A 21,807-nucleotide genomic window follows, 5' to 3' on the forward strand; every position below is an offset into this window, starting at 1 on the left:
ACTCTAGACTTATTAATTTAATCTGATGTAACAGGCCTAATGCTGGTGTTTGGTTTTTCACAGCGAGTTAAAGGGTCAAAAGGCTTTTAGATAAAGCAACGTAGAACATTTGGCAGTATTTATGGAAGTGCAGATAACAAAAAGCATTAATGATCGACCGCATCAATGCATCTTTTTTGCAGGGGTGTAGATATATTGTTACTCGTTTATGCTTTCTGACTTGGACTGAGTTTATGAAATCATACTGGGATGGCTACAGTTCAGATGAAGGGTGGTAAATGTATTTAAAGAACTAATTCAGCACCTGCAAATAGAGGCATTGTGTTAATTCAATTCAGTTTCGTTTATATAGCGAAAAATCACAACAGCAGTCACTTCAAGCGGGTTTGTATTGTAAGGTAAAGACCATAAAATAATAAAGAGAAAACCCCAACAATCAAATTGCCCCTTTGAGCAAGCACTTGGCGACAGTGGGAAGGAAAAAGTCCCTTTTAACAGGAAGAACCCTATAGCAAAACCAGGCTCAGGGAGGGACAGCCATCTCCCGTGACTGGTAGGGGGTGAGGGGAGGAAGACAGGACAAATGTTACAGCTCAAGGGAGAGGAGGAGGATGAGAACATGCAGTTGACATTTACAGTAATACATTTTATTTTTGGAGTTTACAGTAGGAATGCAAACAGTGTAATGGTAACCAGAGCAGCTGACAGTAACATACTGCAACGTTTATGTTCTGTACAGAGCAGTGCTATACAGTTTGTTACCATTAGGGATTATAGTAGGCACACTGCAAAATACCTGTTTAATACCGACAAGTCTAGCTGCCAAATCCATCCATTCATCTTCAGCCAGGGTACACCCTGGACAGGTTGCCAGTCTGTCGCAGGGCTAAAGCTTGAGTTAAACTTCTGTGGGAAAGCTGTGTCCTAACTGACAATGTGACTCAATATTGTAACCATCCACGCCATTCAAGTCATTGTGCTACGCATCAACCCAACGTGTAATTACATTTATTGGGACATGCATGTCAGGTTACGTAGAAGACTTAAAAGACTGAAGGTTAAAACTGGGATCCAGTTATGACGTAAGTTATGGCATGAATGGGACGCAGAAGTATAATTCACGTGTAACACAAAGAGACCATTCACACACACATTCACACCTAAAGGCAATTTAGGATCACCAGTTAACTGTATGTCTTTTTACTGGTATTTAATTTTAATGCTTTTAAACAGAGTTACAAAGATCAAGGTACTGTTATTGATAAGTAGACAGTAAAGTCATAGAGTTAATGTCCTTGGAAGTTGTAAGTTGATGATGAAATATACATGCATCTTTGAGCTATTTTTAGACTGTCTTGATTAATTTTCATTTTTTTGAAATTCTTGTAAGTTTGGCTTTTCATAAATAACTTGTTCATGTGCATGAGTCAGAAGCCAGTAGCTGTGGCTGAGCTGTGATAAACACCTTGTATAAAAGGAAGACTGAGTGGAAGTTTTTTGGATTTACAACACGTGAAATTTTACGTTTAAACAAGACACTTCTGCCGAGTTCTTCAAATCACCTAAACTGAGAAATTAAATGAGGGCAACAGAACAGTTTTAGTTGAGCTATAAATATTCAGCTCAAAATGATAATGCCATAGGCCCTTGAAATTGAGTTTCATTTTCTCATGTGTGTCAAGAGTCCATTTCAGCATTAAAGGGTACTTATTTTCCTGTTAGGCTACATCATGCTACAAGGCAGGATTTTAATAGTGAATACTTTTCTTTGAAATGAGCTGAAACTTGCAGTAGTTCACAACAGGGTGGAAATGTGTTCCAGTGACCGCTGTGTATTTGCCTGACATGGTGTTGGAAGTGCAAATTCACAAATGATCCAGCACAATTAACATTTTCAAATCTGCTATTTTAAGTCCCTGTTATCTCCGCTATATATGTAAGACTTTGCATGTTCCTGAATTTTAGGTTTTGTCTTCTTCACTGTGAATCGTTGCCGGTCCAAATAACTCATAAATAAAAGGGAAACATTCACACATAAATGAGCTAGTACTGATTATCTGGCAGGTGTTGTTTGTCGGCGTCCCCTCCCAAACAGACGTGTATGCTTTCCAAAATCTGCAAACCGCACCCGTGATCAGACAGCTGTTCAGTGGAAGTACGTGGAAGAACGTCTATTTGATGTTTCCCAAGAAATGCAACATTGCTATGGCTGCAGTAGAGTGTTGCATGGGGAGAATTGATGAAGTCACTATATGATCGCATACGATGAAAAACACATTGGTATATAGTATGTGGCAGCATGCCACAGACAGGTTGGCAGACCACATATGTTGCCAGCCGAACACACAAACACATAAAAGCATCATCATGTATACACAAACACACGCATGCAATCTGCGGCGCACATACTATCACATCAAGTGGAAGAAGAGAAAATGGAGTGGGAAGAGGTGAAAGGGATTGAGTGGGCGGCGGTGGGAGAAAAAGATGGAGAAAGAGGCAGAGGGAGAGTAGGAGTGAGCGGCACATGGCTTTCAGTCTAAAAAAAGATGAGCAACGCGAAACCAAAACCAGAATCTGGATTAGCTTGATAAGGAAGAGGAGGGAGAGGGGGGGGGGGGTTGTGAAGGGGAGGGCCGGAGGAGAAAATGTAGATGCGTGTGCATCTGCACCATTTCGGTGCAGATGCACACGCTCACTATCACGCTCATAAATGTCCTCTAAAATATGAATACTGAATGAGTGTGTGGGTAGGAGAGAGCATGAAGATGGGGAGATGAGAAAGAGAGAGGGTGAGATTCTTTAGGATGGACAGAGTGGTGCTGTCGTGTGACAGAACAGGGAGAGACGGGATCATTAGAGACAGCAGAGCCGGGGATGTGACAAATGCCGGAGAGAATCTTGATCTGAGCAGAGTGTAACACTGACCCAGGCAGAAAAAGAGAGAGACTGGAGCAGATGGATGTATGACAGCGAGCAGAGGAGACGGAGAGATTTGGTTATGTGCCGCAGTCACATAGTCATGCCAACCCAGCATAACCTCAGCATTTTCTGTAGACATTCTTAGTAGCCTGTCTCTCCAGAACTGTGCCCAACACCTCACTACATGCCAAACTCTCTTCAGCCTGCTATGTCTGTCTCGTCAAGTAAATATATATATTCTCCTTTCTATCTCATTCCCATTGATTTTGAAGACCTAACAAGCTACCTGCTGCATGCCTCTATGCCCAACTGTGTGCCCACAGAGCTTCTCTTTAATTATAGATCACCCTTTAATGGTGCACTAGTTAAATAACCCTTTCACACATAACCCCAGAAATATCACACAACATTAACGTGAGTCAGTCCGTTCTAGAAAGCAATTCCACTAGATAATGTCTTATGGAAGAAATTCCATAATTTAAACTGGGCACGCAAATGTCACAGAAATTATACCTGTACATTTTGTGTGTACAGTCACAATTTCAGACACACTCGTGTGAATGTACAAAATTTATATTCTTACCTACTTCAAAGATATACATTTTTAATTCAGAAACTGAAGGGGCCACATGAATATTTACATCCTATGGATGAGGATTTGCTGCAGAAACTGTGTGTGTGCTACAGAGAATTTCAGGTACCTAGAGGATGCATTTATTGTGCATATTCCCTGCCAGACCTCAGGTGAAAGCTGGAATCTCCTTTTTTTTTTTTCTTTTTTTTTTGACACACATTAGATCCTCTTCTCTCTCCCACGTCCCACCAAAAGCTAACAGGTAAACTTTTCAAGCAACCCCAGTAGCATAACCTAATTCTGTTCAAAAGATGTCATGTGAATATTTGAAAAGTGGACTAATTACTGAATATAGTGCATAGCTGTTAGTTTAGTAGCAGGCTAAACTTGGATAAAAATTAGATACTATGTTTATCGCTCAAAAGTGTGTATTTACTGTCTGTCGCCGTTTTGGATGGACACCCACAAAAACAAACATGTTTCAGACTGGCATCAAGTAGTGTCACCCACTTGACAACATGTTCCATCTTTGTCTAATGTTATGATGTAAAATACACAGATTACTACACCTGCAGAGCTTCCCAATTTCCCGTCATTCTTTGTAGTGTTAGACTAAAGAAAGGTGTAAACCCGTAAAAACCTGTAAAAGCTCACTTGCTTGTTGTAATCTCATAGGTTTACCCAAAATCTGCTTTTGCTCTGTTGGTTCAAATGTTACCTGTTACTAAGGGTCTACTGGTGTTCACACCACAAAGTATCACAGTGTCTGTGAATAGGTAAACCTTTAAGCAGAAGCTATTTCTGTTCTGTCCATGACTGGCTCAGTATGCTCAGTATGGTGTGTCACTAATTGGAAGACATAATTATGAAAAAGATTTCGCTGTCATTTTTTGCATTGAAAACATGCACTGCTGTAACTATGAAAAAAAATGAGGAAAGTCAAGCTGCATAAAAACAGCAAAAAAACCTTTTTACAGCGACCTTTTAAGCACACGGTGTATGATTGCAGAATATGTCAGTGTCAGTTTTCAAGTTTTCATATTTATTAGGGGTGGGAGAAAAAAATCAATACAGCATAGTATCACAATCCATGCAAGGACACCAAATATCAATTTCTTATTAAATAAAGTAACAAAGTAGGGCTCGTTTCACCTGATAGGAAGTCAATTTTCTGCAAGCAATCACATCTGACTTGGAATCACTGCAATCACTCTCAGAGAGATTGTCAGAGGTTTGCAAATAATTACAGGCTAATTTGTAAATGCAGACAGATTTCCAACACATGACCCCATTGAGTCACAGACTGACTGCAGACGGACTCTGTCTTATGTCAACATTTATGGCAGGTTTTAGTGGCAGTGTCGGTATGTTTGACAGTCTCATTTAGTGGCACAAAAGTAACTGCAGTGAGATAAAATTATCCCATTGGTTAAAACAGTTTAACTTTGAGGATGTAATTTGGTGACGTAACAAATTACAATATATCTTATTGCAGTACTCCAGATATGTTAAAAATTACATTAATATCGTAATGTAGGGTGCCTGGTGATTCCCACTTCTAATATTTATTATTGTAAAAAAGAGTGAGTGGTGTTAGAAATGTTTGGTTCAGAGCAGGGAATTGTATTCCTGATCATAATGGATTAATATTTCTCAGCTGTTTGTTTTCAAACCACTCAGTAAGTTCTGCTCTCATCCCTCTGTGTGAGGAGACGCATGCCTGATGAACTAAATGTTCTTGAGCTTGGTTAGAGTGTTGATAGATGGGGAGGTTGCGCAGGGAGAGGGTGTGATAGAAAATAAAGGGCCTCTAACCAGCGGGCTGTGGGCCACAACTTGGCTTGATGCTGCTGCAGCAGCAGGCTCACTTTCAGGAAGAGGAAGAGTAGGATAGTAAAACACCTGCTGCTAGTCATACCAACCAACAACTTGCTCTCTGTAAAACAAAGAACGGGCAGCAGTGCTGAATGTTGTGGTTCCTGTGTGTGCAGATTTTAGATTCAGGTCCAGTATTCGTGACTCACCCAGCGGTGTAGTGTATTGATACGTCAGCAGTGCTCTGTGTAATTATTTCAGCAGTAAGACCTGGTGAGTTGTAACGTTTCCCTTTTTGTTAGCAACAGCTCATTTATGTGTAGAGATGGGAAAACAACTGTAGTTTTTCAAAACATGTACAGGCAATGTCTAAGTCGAGAATAGGGATTTCATTAGGGCTTTGCTTGTGAATAAGATGCATCGTGCAGTTCACACAGAATCAGTCTCTGTAAAACATTTCAGAGGCTGTGCTGTGCCTGTTTAACTTGTTTGTCCTAGTCAAAGACAAAGGCATAGTGACGAAAAGGGAACCCTGTCATTGTTGCTACATCATTGTCACTGCATCGCATGGGTGTGGGCCTAGCCGCGGGGAGCACAAAAGCATTGCTCACGTGCGTCGATACATTGTCGTCTCCACTGAACGCACGCGGCTTGGATGCAGATGGAATCTGTAGCTCAGGATGAGAGTCGAGAGTTTGCATGACTCATGCTTCATGCAGAATGCATCCATCATAGCAGAGTCAAGAACCGCAGTTCACGCTGGAGCTGTCTGCGTAGTAGAGTTTCTTTTTAGGTCAGGTTTTAGACATTTAGATGCTCTTTTGATCTCAGGTTACGAACACGGCAGGGAGCGTGGCAGCTTCAGGTGCTGCAGCGAAATGCGTTTTATTGCATGAGAAGCTTTAAAGAAGGCTTGAAAATCCAAGCAAAAATGTCAGTTCATTAAGAACCATTAACATCAGCATCAACATTCGATGGGCTTGGCTTTTATCTAGACTAGGCATCATGGTGAATATTATGGAGCAAAAGACATGCAGATTCGATCAGTATGCACAGCAATGGAGAAATTGACAATTTGGATTTGAAAATTTATAGTTTTATTTTGAGGAAGGATAAAAAGTCACGTAGTTTGTGAAGATTTGCTCTGCTTAGTGCATCAGTGTACCTTCAAAGTTTAAAAAACAAAACAAAAGCAGAAAAATCAAACAGTGGTTATGTTTCACTGATGGCTGATGTGAAATATGCTACCCCCAGTGCTCACAATATTGAACGCTATATGTACTATATAAAAAGAGAAATCTAATTTGTGTAAGCCTAAGTGTTATGTAATTACATTTTAGGGAAGTCAAGGATTCCACGAAACAAAGGGAAACAAGGCATGCCGAGCTCACTGCTGAGACAGATCTACGAACCCGCAGGACATCTACGCATAAAAAAAAAAAGAAGTTAATAAAAAGTCGTTTCTATGTCAGCCATGCAACAGTTGTGTATTTTTCACCTTGGTGTGAAACATTTTCTTTGTCTCTTTTGGTTATTTTATGGTTATTAAAAATAGCACTCGAAACAATATATGGACTTTGTGCCTTTGAAAGTAAAAATGTATCAAGTAGTAACGTCCAGTAAGCTACATTTAAACTCTACATCGCTGTAGCTGTAGAAGTGCTATGCCGATGACAAGTCCCAATAATGATTTTTTTCACAACATAATTTGTGCTCCAGCAACACTGTGTTCAGGTGTAGCTTGGCTTGAAATAATGGCTTTTTGAGGACAGTGAATTCCTGATGTGTGAAAGTAGGATTAGTCAGCTTAGTCTGTCAGAAAGTGTCTTTTTTTTTTTTGCTGTGTGCTGGTTGTGAAATGATCATTATGTTACCATAAATAACAACAATTTATGGGAGAACCAGGTAGGCTTTTTTTTTTGTTTGTTTGTTGTTTTTGTACGTAATGTCCCTCGCATGGAGTTGGTGTCCTGTTTTTATTTCAGGGACGGGATTTTGCAGCCTTTGTATATCTTTTTTTTTTTTTTTTAATTTCTACCTTTAAAATGTTGTTTGGTTTTCAGGTTGCAAATATCCTTTAAATTTAAACTATCTCCAGCACTCTGGTTTAATCACAGATTCTAAACTAATTAAGGAAGTTAAGTTTACCAGGGGAGCACACTGAACATGCAACATGGTTTAAAATTGCTATGGAGATTTGATATTTCATTTAATGAAGATGCTTTATGAGAATCAATGTGATTTAATCTCCTGAAGCCCAATTGCACATTACATCCTGAGCACATGAGCATAATTCCCTTGAATTTTTTTTAAACAATTAGTTTTCAATTTTCTGTTAGATGATGACCCAGAACCTTTTAAACATTAACTGTGATCGAGGTCAACTTCAATTAATCTGTCGCTAACTAATTACACTCCTTACATGTGTATTTTCCATTTTCATCGCTCAAATAGCCTGGTGTACCTGTGGAAGGAAGGAGGAATGTAATGAGCATAATATCAGGATGACGTGTTTGCATTTGACTGCGGTGAAAAAATTGTCAAAGTGCATCAGCTAATGCCTATAGAGCAGGCCAAACAGCACCACTAATAGGCTAACGTCCTCTGTGTGATGGATGGGAAAGCCCTTGAGGACGCAGCTGCTTTTTGTGAGGATGTCGAGTTGAGATATGAGATTGATGGTCATAGATGTCCATGAAATTTGGCTTTCAGAGTTTTGTAGTTGGAGGCCAGCACTGATTAGTTATATGCTGAACTGATTGAAACAGTAATCAGCACGGTTTAGCTTATGTCACTAAGATGAGCACGCTATCGTACTCTCGACTGTTTTGAAAAACCTCTTAAAATGCTTATTACCACAAACGGAAGTTCAAGTCTGGTCTTGAGCTAGTCACATTCCAGTCATTCCCTAATGGACTTAGAAAACACACTGGTGGTTGAAGAGATATGTTGGAGTTGTCTGTACACACTGACCTCTTAAGGTGCCCTGGAGCAATCAATTGAAGTACTGACTGTCCTTAAAATGTGTCAGATCCTTTGTTGCCAAACAGAAGCCTTGAAAATGACGATACCAATCTGAATATAGATTAAAGATGGGAACAACACAATCCAGCCTGGATGTGGTTGTGCTTACTATTACTAATGAGACTTCAGCCACAAAACAACAGTACTCATAGAAATGGACTGTTCCAGCTTCTCAGACCTGAAGATTTGCTGTTTTTCTCAGTCTCATGGTAGTGTAGATAGTAATCACTCAGGATGATTTAAAAGGCACCTTGTGTGACTTATTGTGAAAAGTAATCAGCGGTGCCCCAACTTGTAAGTTTAAATCAAACAAGATCAGCATGAAAAGGAATAAGAAATTAAAAAAATGAGGACAAGATTTCTAAAACACTTGAAACTTTCTGATATGCATGAACTCTCTGACTTTGATGTGTTAACAAGAATTAGATTGGACAGATACTCACCACTCTCCCTAAATGCATCTATTCTGATAAGGTTAATTAAAGTTAGGAACATGTGTGTGTGTCATAGTTTTTTAGCTTCAGTGATCTAATGCTCTAGGTGACACATAAAATAAACCTGTAGTATTTATTTAGACAATGACTCTTGAGATTAAATGTCTTTTTTTTTTTAGTCCTGGAAAAGAAGAGGAGCAGTAAAGTCAACAGTGGTTACGTACGCTAGTAGCGCCCTCATGTATGCTTTCAGCAAAAATACATAAGTACATATGCCAAATGTACAAGTTTTAAAGAGTATTAAAAAAACAGTAACCAAAACCTTTAAACTTCTGGACCAGTAAAGGCTAAAACATCAGTTAAAGTAATAATCAGGTAACCTGCACAATCCTGCAGCTTTTAGATGCATCCCTGCTCCAACACAGCTGGATCAAATGGTTGGGTTACCTCTTCAGCATGCCATCAAATTTGGCAAAGGCCTGGTAACAAGCCATTCATTTGATTCAGGTGCGTCGGAACAAGGATGCATCTAAAAGCTGCAGAACTGTAGCTCTAGAGGACTGGAGTTGGAGACCCCTAACTGCCACCAAATTGGAGATCAACAGGTATACAATCACTGCCTACTGACCAATCAGTTCTTTGAAAAATACAATCAATGTTCACAGTGGGAATTTTTGCATTGTTTCCTGGCTTCAGTTAGACTATACTGTATATAGTAGTCCTCTTCCAAATTACTGACCAAAGCATATAAAGCTTACATGCATTCATACAGGCCTTTTAATACTAAATAACTCTACAGCTCTCACATGCACACTCATATCACTGCTTGGCCTGCAGCAGCTGTGTTGCTTTCCAACTGTCTCATGTTTAACTGCTTCATATTTTTCCCATAGTATAGTTCAATCTTCCTTTGTAAACGGAGCCACCCTGCTGCCAGCACTTATTCATAATTGTGATTAGTCTGATGCTGGCAAAGCCTCCCCTTTCGTGTGAGCGTGGAGGGGAAATCCTGAGTTATCTTAGTGAGTTGATAACCAGCTTCGTGTGACCATTTACCCTGATTGCCAGTGTCTCGATAAATGAATCCAGATAAGGTAACAATACCTTGGGTATATTGGACTTGCTTCGTAGTAGATGATCTAGCTCCATCCATCCAGCAAGTTGGTCTTGATTTGGTAGCTGAATGAAGACAGCAGAATGTATACCAGTCGTTTGTAGAGCCTACGACTAACCTATGTAAGTGGCCGACGCTGTTGGTGCCATTTATGTTTGTGCTGGTGCATTACACATTAACAACCATGTCCTGGTGTTTTGAATGCGGATCTGGCCAATAGAAACAAATAAAATGTTGGAACTTTTTCCCCTCTTGGGTCCTCACTCTTTATTGTGGTCATTTAATTTTTTTCAGGGGCAAGCATATTTGTCCCTCTATTTTTTTCCACTTCTTGATACATTCTCTCACATCAATTATGATAGTTTAAGCAATCTCCCTGAAGGAAATTGCTGACATTTGTAAATCCTTATATTGATCATATGATTAGCCTTCGTTAACTGAGGCTATGGTTGTTATTCTCTCACTGATAAATTTAAGAAATGTTGTGAAATGTAGCTGGAAATGTACAGGAGGAATCAACAGGACTGAAGAGGCCAATGACAATAGCTGCAGGCTGCATCAGCCCAGTGTTTAGTTGCATTTCCTGAGAGGTTCAGCTACACGACGTAGATTTCCCACTGAAGCATAAATCAGGTTTAAGGCAGCTTGCGTACGTCGTGTTCGGATACGTAATTTAGCAAATGCTCGGATGAAGGGAGGGAATTGTTCAGTGGCACTTTTTTTTTTTTTTGTTGCAAAAAACGATGACATTTGAGGAAAAAAAAAATACAACAAAGCCCCCAAACACCAGACACAAAAAGACCTCCATATATCTGACACTTTCACATGAACAAACTTCACAGAGGAGATTTGCACTACACAAAAGCAACTGTCGCTCTCTTACTCTATTCAATTTCTAACCATGCTGTAATGGGTTGGGGTTTTTTTTCCACTTTTGACGCCTCTGCTGGGAGTTTAAGTCTTATCGTACCAGCAGGCCTGGAGGAGAGAGCTGATAAGTGTCCCTGTTGGTGTGGAAGATTTTTCTTAATTTTTTTTTCTTTACTGGCCTGATTGTTTTGGCCTAAATGAGATTTTTTTTGGGGGGGGGGAGTTCAGATGTTTCCTTATTTCTGTCCCCTAATTTTTGTTCTCCCTCCCTTCTTCCACTGTCCTCTTTAATGCCACTCCAACCCAGATAGAGTTTCACAACTAGAGCTAAGATGACTCCTGGGTCAATTTACATTTTCTTGCTTCCCCTCGCTCTCTTACACAAAGCTGAGGAGCCATTTCATAGACCGAATAGCTATAAAAGCTGGAATCTGAAGATCAACATTTGTGTTATGACTTTTAGAATAATGTGTTGCCTTTTCTTTTCTTTTTTTGTGCATTGCCTCCTTTTCTGTGAATATTTACTGCATTTATCCAAAACTGTGCATTCAGGCTATTACACCATTTGCTGTGGAAGACTGAGAGTAAACTTTTTCAGCCAAACACAACAGCAGCTGATTTCACTGTGCTGTCTGTCGTCTAACGTTAAGTGTGCCAATCAGTGAAACCACCTGCTGTAATGCTTTGATTGAAACCAAAACCTTCACACATTTTACTGCTCGTGGTTTGACCCCTTTGCTTTGATGCATTGTCCTCTTTGTAATCCTGTGCCAGCACAGCTCAGGCTGTGTTGCTGTGAAAACATTTTTGTGTCACTGAAACACTGAAGGAATTAGTTGTTCCTGGGCATAAATTTCACTGTAATAATTTTGCCAGCTTCACAAGAAATAACAGGGTTTTTTTGGTGTGTTATTTATAAGATTTTGAAGATGAACTTTAAATAAAAAATTTCTGAGCTCTTGCTATATCATTGAAACAGCCACTATCTGGTTATTGGTGGGGCTGGAAACTAGGGCTGGGCGATATATCGAGTTTTTTTTTTAAAAAAATATCGATATATTTTCATACGAGATATAAGATGTGACAATATCGTTTATATCGATATAGTATATGTTACGTTATAATTATACTTGTGGAGCCGCAAGTTTGCCTCTCTTTCGTCCACTTTTGTCTCTACGCTGCGTTACTGGGCCTCGCCTCTCCTTCACTGAACACAACTCCCCCTCCCCCATAGCTTCACCTGCAGGCAACGACAAGATGAACACGGCAAATCTTCGTTAACGAGTTACCGCGGATCGCCCCGTGCGTGGGGCTGGACGCTAACTGCGCTAACGACATGCAGCCCACAGGGGCGTCGCGGAGTGATACGTACTGTGCTTCAACGTAATATTACCGTATTGTGTGTGTATAAGGGCCATAAATGGCACCTGTTAACACTAGAATTACTGAGCCTTTTTTTCCCTGGTGCAAGTCCCTACTACTAGATTTACTAGCCTGCGCAAATTTGCGTAAATTCCCCCCGACCTTAACACCTCTTGGCACCCCGCTGAGATTTTCACAGGTCTTCAGCTCCATTGTTCTCCTGCTTTTGTTGTGCAAACACACCCTCCCCCAACCCCTAACCATGAGAGATTCGGGTCTTTCCTCCCCTGCAAGGCTACTTTCCTTCCTTACCTGCAGCGTACTATACACCATGGTAGTTTCTATGTGCAATATTTCTCATATGCAATATTAGATCTTGTCAATCCTTGTCACTACATTGCATGCCTGTCCATAAACATATATACACAGAGTTGTACATATATTTATATATTTATATAGCTACACCTTATATAATATGCATAAAGTCTAGTTATACACACAGACACATCTATATCATATATATATATATACACACACACACATACACATATACATACATATATATATATATATATATATATATATATATATATATATATATATATATAATAAAATGTAGGCATACGGTTACAAAGAGGATTTCAAACTCAAGGCTGTCAGTCACTTGGGAATAGAGCAGCTGTGAAATCTGTCTGTCTTTGTTATTATGCTCATCGTCTTTTAGTTTACATTTTGACTGCACAATTGTGAGCTTTTTGTTATGCACAAAAACAACATTGTTTTCTTTTATTTATGGAGCATTATTATTTAATAAATGCTGATAATTTATTTTTGAGTAATTTCTTCATGTACATCTATGCTGTATGTTAATAAAAGTGCCTGTGTGACATCTGGGACACAGCTTTGACTAAGAACTCTCTTTTTGTTCTTACCTTATGGCTTTAAAAAAAAAAATATCGAGATATATATCGTATATCACCATCCAGCTAAAAAATATCGAGATATGAATTTTGGGTCATATCGCCCAGCCCTACGAAACACTGTTGTGAAGGGGTGGGCAGTCAGATGGCCTTACAGTGTGGCATGCAATCCGCTATTGGTTAAATTCTGTGGATGATATTAATTATACTCACCAGTCACTTCATTAGGTAACCTGAATGAGTGCAGTTGCCGTTCATTTATGACCAGAGGGTACTAGTTTCTTGAACACGAGAGTGAGTTCACTGTACTCAAATTGCCTTCACAGTCACCAGATCTCAGTCCAGTGGAGAATCTTTGTGATGTGGTGAAACAGGAAATTCACATCATGGATTACAGCTGAGCAATCTGCAACAACTGTGGGATGCTGTCATGTCGCCATGGACCAAAATCTCTAAATATAATTGAAGCAAAAATAGGATGCAGCACTTCCTAAGTTGGATCTTGAACTTATACAGCCTGTTTCAGTTTAAGCGTATTTTCACTAAATTGCATGCTCAAAAAACTGTTTTGTCTCACTCCAACTTCTTCTTGTTCCATATTGAAGATCTATTTGGAACCTTGTACTGAGTAGGTACTAATGGAAAAGGGGGCTTTATTGGCAGAGTTGGGACCATATCTGAGGAGGCAGATATTTTACATGGCTGGTTCTTACAATTGTGTTTGAGCAACGTAGTTGCCAACCAAACCTAGCAAAATCGGTGAGTTTCTAACTGCGAACACTATCATGTTAGCAGTTCATTGTAGAATAGACAGGGAGAGAATTGTGTATTTCATTTTAAATACAACCCATAAAAGTAATCCATTTGAGTTCATTATGGGTATATGATTATGAAAGATTAAGTAAATTATGGAACATGAGTTTTGCATTCACTTTTGGTAGTACTCATCATTTGTAAACTGGAATTGTCTACATTAGTTGTTTTGTTTTTTTTCCCCGTTTTTCGTTTTTTTCCTGTTTTTTTTTTTTTTTTTTTTTTTTTTTTTTGTTGTTTTTTCCAGTTGCATGTAATCCCAGTTGATGATCTGATAAAGGAACGTTACAACATTGTAGGAGTGTGTGGGCTAGTATTTTTACGTTTGTCCCAAACAATAAGGAAAACCTTTGATCTATATTCAGACAATGCAAATCAGTGCAGGTGTTTAAGCTCAAAGGGTACTTATCCACGGACCAAATGGGAGATCTCATTACTGAATAAAGGTGTAGAAAAGTCTGAGATCTGGTTCAGTTTAAAGAGGGCCTATTATGCTTTTCCTTATTGGAATATGGAGCTGGAAATTGATGTAAAAGACTAATTTAGTTTGAAGTAGATTTAACATGAATACAGGGGAGAACTTTTATCTCTCTATTGTTAAACTATTAGACTGTGAATAGCCTAAATTTTATTCTGAGTTAAAGGTCCGTCAGACTTAAAAGAGGAGAAGGGGGCATGGGAATCCATTCTGACAACAGTGTTTCTTGTGTTACTGCTTGTGCAGTAAGAGAATAGTGAAGGTTTTGTTTAACAAAAAAAAAGACCTCCAGATCTGCACAGAGAAAATGCCAGTGTTTTGTGTAATACTACACATCCCTGCTGAGAGCTATGTAGGTGGTTGCACAAATGGCTCAATGAATGACTTTTTTCTTCTTCTTTGATTTCTTTTTTCACAGGTAATTAGGTGGATTCTTTTTGAAGTAAAAATCACAAGCAAACTGTATGTTGTATGCAAAAGAATTGTTTAGATTTCAAGCTTATTTCACAACTTAAGCTTCGCTGGATGGCTCATTTTCATTGTGACGTGCTGAACTACAGTAGTATGTCATTATAACACTTGTAGTATTTTGATATGAAAGAGTGGGTTCTCTCCGAGTGCTCTCACTTCCTCCCACCATCCCAAAACATCGATGGGGTTGGGCTAAATGGCGGTTCTCTTCATTAGCCTTGTGGCTGATTGGCGACCTCTCCAGGGTGTACCCTGCCTTTGGCCCTGCCATGACTGCTGGGATAGGCTCCAGCACCCCGGCGGTCCTGAATTGGATAAGAGGGGGAAAATGCATGGGAGTAAACTATTTTGCCGATCGCTGAAGAGGCTCCTTGTCTTCAAGTCTTTGACATTTAATTTGACAGTTACCCTTCTATAATACCACTTAAGATTATTAGTGCTGATGGGTTTTTTTCCTTCTTCTTTTAAAATCCTTATTCTTTTTAGTGCAAGACAGCAACAACTTTTGATAATCTTTGTTAAAAGGAAGTCCTTTCAGAAAATAATATCCGTGAGTCGATCATCATTATTAGGTCAAGAAGCTTTTAGGTGCATACTTCTTTGTTGTTTACAGTAAAAAGGCCGTATTTGAGAGGACACTGTGAAATGTGATTCTTTGCACCAAGTCAGTGTTCAGCAGAGAGGGAGCTTTTCTTTTAATGTTTTTAAACTGTATTCTCAACACCTTGTTAAAGTGCCAGTGGTGGATGCATGCGTTGACTTTAGCTTAAAGATCTAACAGTACGACGATTGTGGCACTACATGATCAAGCAGAAAACATTTGTAAGCATTTTCTCCAGTTAACTTTAACTGGAGTGAAGCAGAAGTCATGTGCAAAGCTACAACCACACATATAAAGTCAGGAAACAGAGGTGTGAAGAAACTTGGAAGATATTAACAAAGGAACGCCAAATGAAGAATTTTGTTGCACCACCAAATTGTTGTGCCTGTACTCGGTCCAATCTCACTGGTTGCCACTAGAACAAACTTTATTGCATTAGTACACATGCATGCTTTCTGTGATTCATTTGAGTTGTCAACCCATTGTGTTCATTTATGATCCAACTGTACTTTTTGCTGCAGTAGTTATTCTTGGCAAACGGGATCTCTTTGCACATTCCTACATTAACCTTTAAGCAGGATATAATGCAATTTTCTCTGCTATTTTTTGGTGTCACGATTCAATAAGACTTTATCAGCTATTGTTACTGTGCTTTTTTAAAGGTGATCTCGGGAGGTGCTGCCAGTTTCTCAATAACTCAAACAAATGTTCTGAAACAATACTAAAAGGCAGAGGAGGGTTGGAACGGGACCAATAAGAAAACCTAAAACTATGTTTCACTTCATAAGTTACTAAGTCACTCACTACACTGATAGATGTACTACAGTTAATGGTTTTGTCATAATGGATGGCATATTTTTTTGACTGAAAGCTGCGTCGCCCTCTCCCTCCCTCCACTGCTTTTATAGTTCATTTCAGTTTAGCCCAAAGCAGCTTGAGTAATCTTGCAGTGCTTGTGCAACGGAGGAGGACCCCGAATAACATAAAAGATATTCTTTCACATGGCTACAACCAGAATGGTGACATCATATGGTCCAGCTGGTTTTCTTGCTTTTTATACATTAAGTCTTACACGTACACTGCACCGTCCCTCACCCACTCGATCTCCTCATCTCTACCTTCCATTATCTGTCACTCTTCCCCTTCGGTGAAAAGTCTGTTGTGTTATTGTCTCCACAGCCCTTCTTCACTTTTAGCATGCAGTGCGTTTAAGAAACACGGGGGGGGGGGAATGCAGGACAAAGAAACTTCCCTGTGTGGCTGCTGATGCTGAGCTTGGCATGATCTGAATGCTGTTTAGTTCAGAGATGCATGTGTTGTGTTGTGTTCGTTGTTGGTTTAGAGTTTTCATTTTGGCTCTGCTTCTTTGAAGCTAAAGACAGAAATTTCCTGTATACTGTGCACCGTGCAAGGTGATGCTGACTGAATTAGACGTAGTGAATTAAAAATGAAGCAGAGTTCCTTTCCCTGATGTTTCCTCTCTCCCTTTGGTTTTCCTGCAGGGCAGTGATGCCTGGAATGGTGATGTTTCGGCGGCGCTGGTCAGTTGGCAGTGATGACCTGGTGCTGCCCGCCCTCTTCCTGTTTTTGTTACACTGCATATGGTGAGTCAGTGTTTCTTCAGTAGAAGTTACATTATTATTTATTTATTTATTTATTGGGTCTTAATTTTTCAGTGTTTGGTTTGTAGATCTCTGAAGAAAAGCGTCTGTGTGATTGCTTCCTTACTCCGGTCTTTTAGGTTGGTGGTTCTGTCTGTAGTTGTGTTCGGCCTTCCATATGGCTCAGACAAGTCCTGTTCGGAAACCCTGGTGGACCATGGCCGAGGGTACCTGGGCATCCTGGTCAGCTGCCTTATATGTGAGAGCGCCATCATGTGGTTGAGCATGAGGGGCAGCATTTTGTACACACAGCCCAGGGAAGCTGTACAGTATGTCCTTTACATTCGGCTAGGTAAGACATACTGAGATGTAAAGTTTTTGGTTTTTTGGGTCTTTTTTTTTGCGTCCTGACACTATGTATGATTGAAAGTGGTGCATTACTTTTTTTTTTAGTTTGTATAGTTTTTACATTTACTAATTGATCTTGAGTGTCCTCACACACTCTCCCTCTTTTTCTCTCCAGCTATTCTGTTGGTTGAGCTCGTGTATGCTGTCGTGGGCATTGCCTGGCTTGTCCAGTATTACAAACCGTGCTCTGATGTCACTGCCAAAAACTTGGCTTTGGGTGAGTGAAACGTGGATACGAAGAAGAATGAGAAAGGTTTAAGTAAAAAGGGGTTTTTTTTTGAATAATGTTTTAATATTCTCTGCAGGAATTGTTGTATGCAACTGGCTGGTAATTTTCAGCGTTTGCATTACCCTCATGTGTACTTTTGATCCCACGGGTCGGACTTTTGTCAAGCTGAAGGCAACCCGTCGGCGTCAGCGCAACCTCACTACTTACACGCTCAGGTATCAACAGGCTGCTGGGGTCGAAAAGCTAATCTCGTTGTTATATTTCTTAGATTTTACCTATCAGATTTCACCCCATTTCTTTTTTTTTTTTTGTTTGTTTGGTTTTTTTTCGAACACTAGTTCAATTGTGAGAGAACTTTTTTTCCCCCCCTTGATTAGACACAGGCTAGAGGAAGGCCAAGCCAGCAGCTGGAGCAGGAGACTAAAGTTTTTCATGTGCTGCACAAGAGCCCAAGATACACAATCGGTGAGTCGCAAAACAAAACACACTTAAGATTTTTTCCTTGAGTTTGAAAATATAAAGGAATAAAACCACTGCTTGTGTATAATGTTCAGTAAGACGGTCATTAGAATAAGCCCTGACTGGATTAATCTTGACTGTGGCATACAGCTGCTCTGCTCAGCTGCTTACCAGTGACATTAAGCTTTTAATGTGAAATAAAAATGTGACATAAATTAATTCCAGATAACAAGCTGCCATCAAAAAGCTAATCTCATGTACAGTGAAGGGATTTGTTTGTATTTCTGATTACAATCCCTGCACATCTTAAGTCATGAAATTAAAAAAAAGTAAAAAATTGTGAACACATTTAAAGATACGGTTCACTGGCGAGTAGGTAGCTCCAGTGGATAGGTGGCCATGTGACTGATAATAAAAACCTGGTTATGATCATGTATATTGGTATTCATCAGTTGGTATAAGGTATTAGTATTAAGTTGAGAATCCAAAACCTCACCATATCTTCAGTGATTCAGTGATCTGAATCTGTGTTTACCTGATTATGACATCAGAGACATTAATTTTTGGTCTCTACTCCTTCCTGGTCATTACTGGCAATAGTGTGTAGTCTGAACTAAGCAATAAACACTTTAAAGATAACATGCTCATAACATGCATCCTTTGCTGGCTTTTGTAGTTCATTTTCCTTTCATTGCTGTGCTCTACCAGCATTCTCTGATCTATGCTTCTTCCTTCAGGATGCGTATTCAGAGGTGGCCAGCCTTTTTGCAGAGTTCTTCAGAGACCTGGACATTGTGCCTAGTGACATTATTGCTGGTCTGGTACTGCTCCGCCAGAGACAGAGGTCTAAGAGATCATCTATCCTGGACCAGGTATTACTGTCTATTTTAATATGCAAAAATATGTAGTTTAAAATGTTTATAAATACTCTGATCTTAATAATGTCTTTGTTGGTTTTCTTCCAAAGGCCAACAATGACATTTTAGCCTTCTTATCAGGAATGCCTGTCACTCGTAACACTAGATACCTGGACCTCAAGAACTCGGTGAGTTTCTTCTGTGTGATGCACTTTCAAAAAGGTTGACTTCTGTTTTTAAATCCCATTCCAAACCACATGGACTCTTATGAAAGTTAGAATTGATAAAATCATTGCAGAAATGTGACATGCATTTCTTGTTCTTTAAAGCTCTCCTGAGTCATATTTACCCTTGAAAGATGTTTTGTCAATGCAAAGTTATTGCACATGTTGCATAAAGAGAGGGCAATTATAATAAAGGTTTCACAGGATGCCATTATTTTTCTCAAGGTGTTTCAGTACAAATGACAATGGAAGAAATTGTGACAAATTAAGATGTAGTCTCAGCATCCCTTAGATATTGGCTACATAAAACTTAGTTTTGTTTATATTTCAGTGTACATGGTGGGGGGCACAGTGGTTTTGCATCATGTTCAATGATTAGTCCCATGAGAACTCTTGGTGTAACAGAATTTTTTTCTGCAGCGTGAACAGTATACGTGTCTCACTGTTAGTGTGTCTGCTCGCAAACATACCACACCAACAGCAAACACAGTATGTGTTCAACTGAAATAATATTTGAAGATCTCAATGATGTCTCAAGTTGCTCTGATGCAAGCGTGTGTGTGTGTTTGTGTTTGTCCATCTGTCTGCCTTTTCCTCTCTCAGGCTGAGATGAACATGTACAAGGATGTGTGTTATTATATGCTCTTTGCCCTGGCTGCTTATGGTTGGCCCATGTACCTGATGAGGAAGCCTGCCTGTGGGCTGTGCCGCCTCGCCAGCTCCTGCCCGTAAGCACTCAAACATACACCCGCACAGTTTTGATCTATTTGGTTTCTGTGTCTCTTGAGCCTTTCCAGTGCGGATCAAATTTCACATGCGTCAACACTTGCCAAGTGGTAATCCACTGAGACAATACCACTCTACTTAGACCCACTCACTGGCACAAGCAATGTAGAATTAATCACATACTCATATCCAGATTGCCTGCATCGGGATACTAATTATATCCCTGTAATCTTACCAACGTACTGTATTTCTCTCGTGTCTCTTTCATCTATTTTTTTTTTTTTTTTTTTTTTAAACATTGATTTGTTCTTTCTTTGGTTGACATCCTGTTTTCTTCTCATCTTCCTGTTTTTGGACAGCTGTACATCTGTGTCTGGATCTCGGCTGTCTCAGTCCGTGACAGTGGAAGAGGACAATTGTTGCGGCTGTAATGTCCTGGCCATACGCAGGCACTTCCTGGATAATGACCTCAAGCAGGTCCACATTGTCTACACATCCTGCCACGATGCTGTAAGTGACCAAGTAAATAATTAAAGGTGCAATCAGAGTCTTAGAGCTCACAATGCCCTAAAGGACTGATATAGACAATCAAATAGTAGGAGCTTTCCGCTTATTATTTAGTTGATTTATTTTGTGGTTTTGGCCATGATTTTTATCCATTTTGTGTGTTTAAAAGTTTTTGCAACATATATGTTGCAAAAACTGAGAGATGTGTCAACATCCTCTGCAGTAACTCAAGTGTGTTTTCAGGAGATGATGAACAATGTAAAGCCTGTCACTGATTCTGCTCAAGACTGTCATGCACAGAATCTTAACGTGCAGCTGTAGAGGGGAAGTGTGCCATTAATGTGCTCGGTACAGCATTTCTGCTCACAGCATAAAAAACAACACCCACCCTACATCATAATTTACTTCATGTACTTGTCACACTTTGCTTCAGTTTATTATGTGGATGGAGAACATGCATTTTATCTGTTAATGTAGTGACAACAGAGCAACAACTGCGTTCCTTCCTGACAAGGAAAGTAACGCTGATGGTTTGTTTAAACCCTGTGTCGTGTAACATGTTGGTGGCTTTTCTGCTTCAGATGTAGATTTGTTTTGCAAAACTGTTATGTAATAAGGCAGTTGAGGTGGTGCATAAACACTACTGGATGGACTGCTAGGCCTTAATGTCACAGCCACAAATGTAGTTTTGTGTCCATCTGTCCATCCATTCATTTTCTTCGATGCTTATCTAAATGAAGGTTTCAGGGGCTGAAAGCCTTTCCCAGCTATCATAGGATGAGAGGCAGGTTACACCCTCGGAGGGAGGCCAATCTGTCGCAGGGCCACTCCTGCCCACATCCACACCTGCAGACAGTTTAGCATAGTCAGTTAAGCTAATGCCATGCATGGACTGTAGGAGGAAGTAAGAGTACCTAACTCCATACAGAAAGGCGTCAGAGTGGATTAAAACTTAGGACCTTACTGTGAAGTGCCAACCACTGCGCCACCATGCTGCCCTAATTCCAAATAATTTAAAAAAATAGATTTACAATAAGTTTGCAAGTCAAACACACAACATAAAGTATTTTGCTTTCTTACAGCTGGTGGGGTATTATCATCATCCTGCTGGGAGGGTGATGTTGACACCCAAGTTTGTGCATGCAATAACTCGAGAACGAAACAACATAGGAGTTTCAAATTGATACCATAGAGAGTATCCACAAAAAATCTCTGACGAGTTCAAATCTTAGGTACCTCGACCTCAAGGTTAAAGGTCAGGTTTTCTGAAAATCTTATGAATGCAATAACTTGAAAATTTGGATTTTGAACGCAAAGCAGGATTTTGAAATTCATACCACTGGTGCATCCACTCGGAGGCTGAGGGGTGCCACTGGCTGCTGCCAGTATTTTCTTACA

General features: G+C 39.7%; 1 protein-coding gene across 2 annotated transcripts in view; it reads left to right on the forward strand.

Annotated features, from left to right (window-relative positions):
• dagla (diacylglycerol lipase, alpha) overlaps positions 1 to 21,807 on the forward strand; it is a 41,341-nt gene that overhangs the window by 3,408 nt on the left and 16,126 nt on the right. For both annotated transcript variants that reach the window (XM_063475037.1, XM_063475038.1), the window contains exons 2-10: positions 16,901 to 17,002; positions 17,140 to 17,351; positions 17,523 to 17,624; positions 17,713 to 17,851; positions 18,014 to 18,101; positions 18,833 to 18,967; positions 19,063 to 19,140; positions 19,780 to 19,904; positions 20,262 to 20,412. In XM_063475037.1, the coding sequence (XP_063331107.1) occupies positions 16,908 to 17,002; positions 17,140 to 17,351; positions 17,523 to 17,624; positions 17,713 to 17,851; positions 18,014 to 18,101; positions 18,833 to 18,967; positions 19,063 to 19,140; positions 19,780 to 19,904; positions 20,262 to 20,412 (1,125 nt within the window). In that variant the 5' untranslated portion in view covers positions 16,901 to 16,907. The remainder of the gene's footprint in view (positions 1 to 16,900; positions 17,003 to 17,139; positions 17,352 to 17,522; positions 17,625 to 17,712; positions 17,852 to 18,013; positions 18,102 to 18,832; positions 18,968 to 19,062; positions 19,141 to 19,779; positions 19,905 to 20,261; positions 20,413 to 21,807) is intronic.

The sequence above is a fragment of the Pelmatolapia mariae genome, linkage group LG1, assembly GCF_036321145.2.
Source record: "Pelmatolapia mariae isolate MD_Pm_ZW linkage group LG1, Pm_UMD_F_2, whole genome shotgun sequence".
NCBI classification, from domain to species: domain Eukaryota; kingdom Metazoa; phylum Chordata; class Actinopteri; order Cichliformes; family Cichlidae; genus Pelmatolapia; species Pelmatolapia mariae.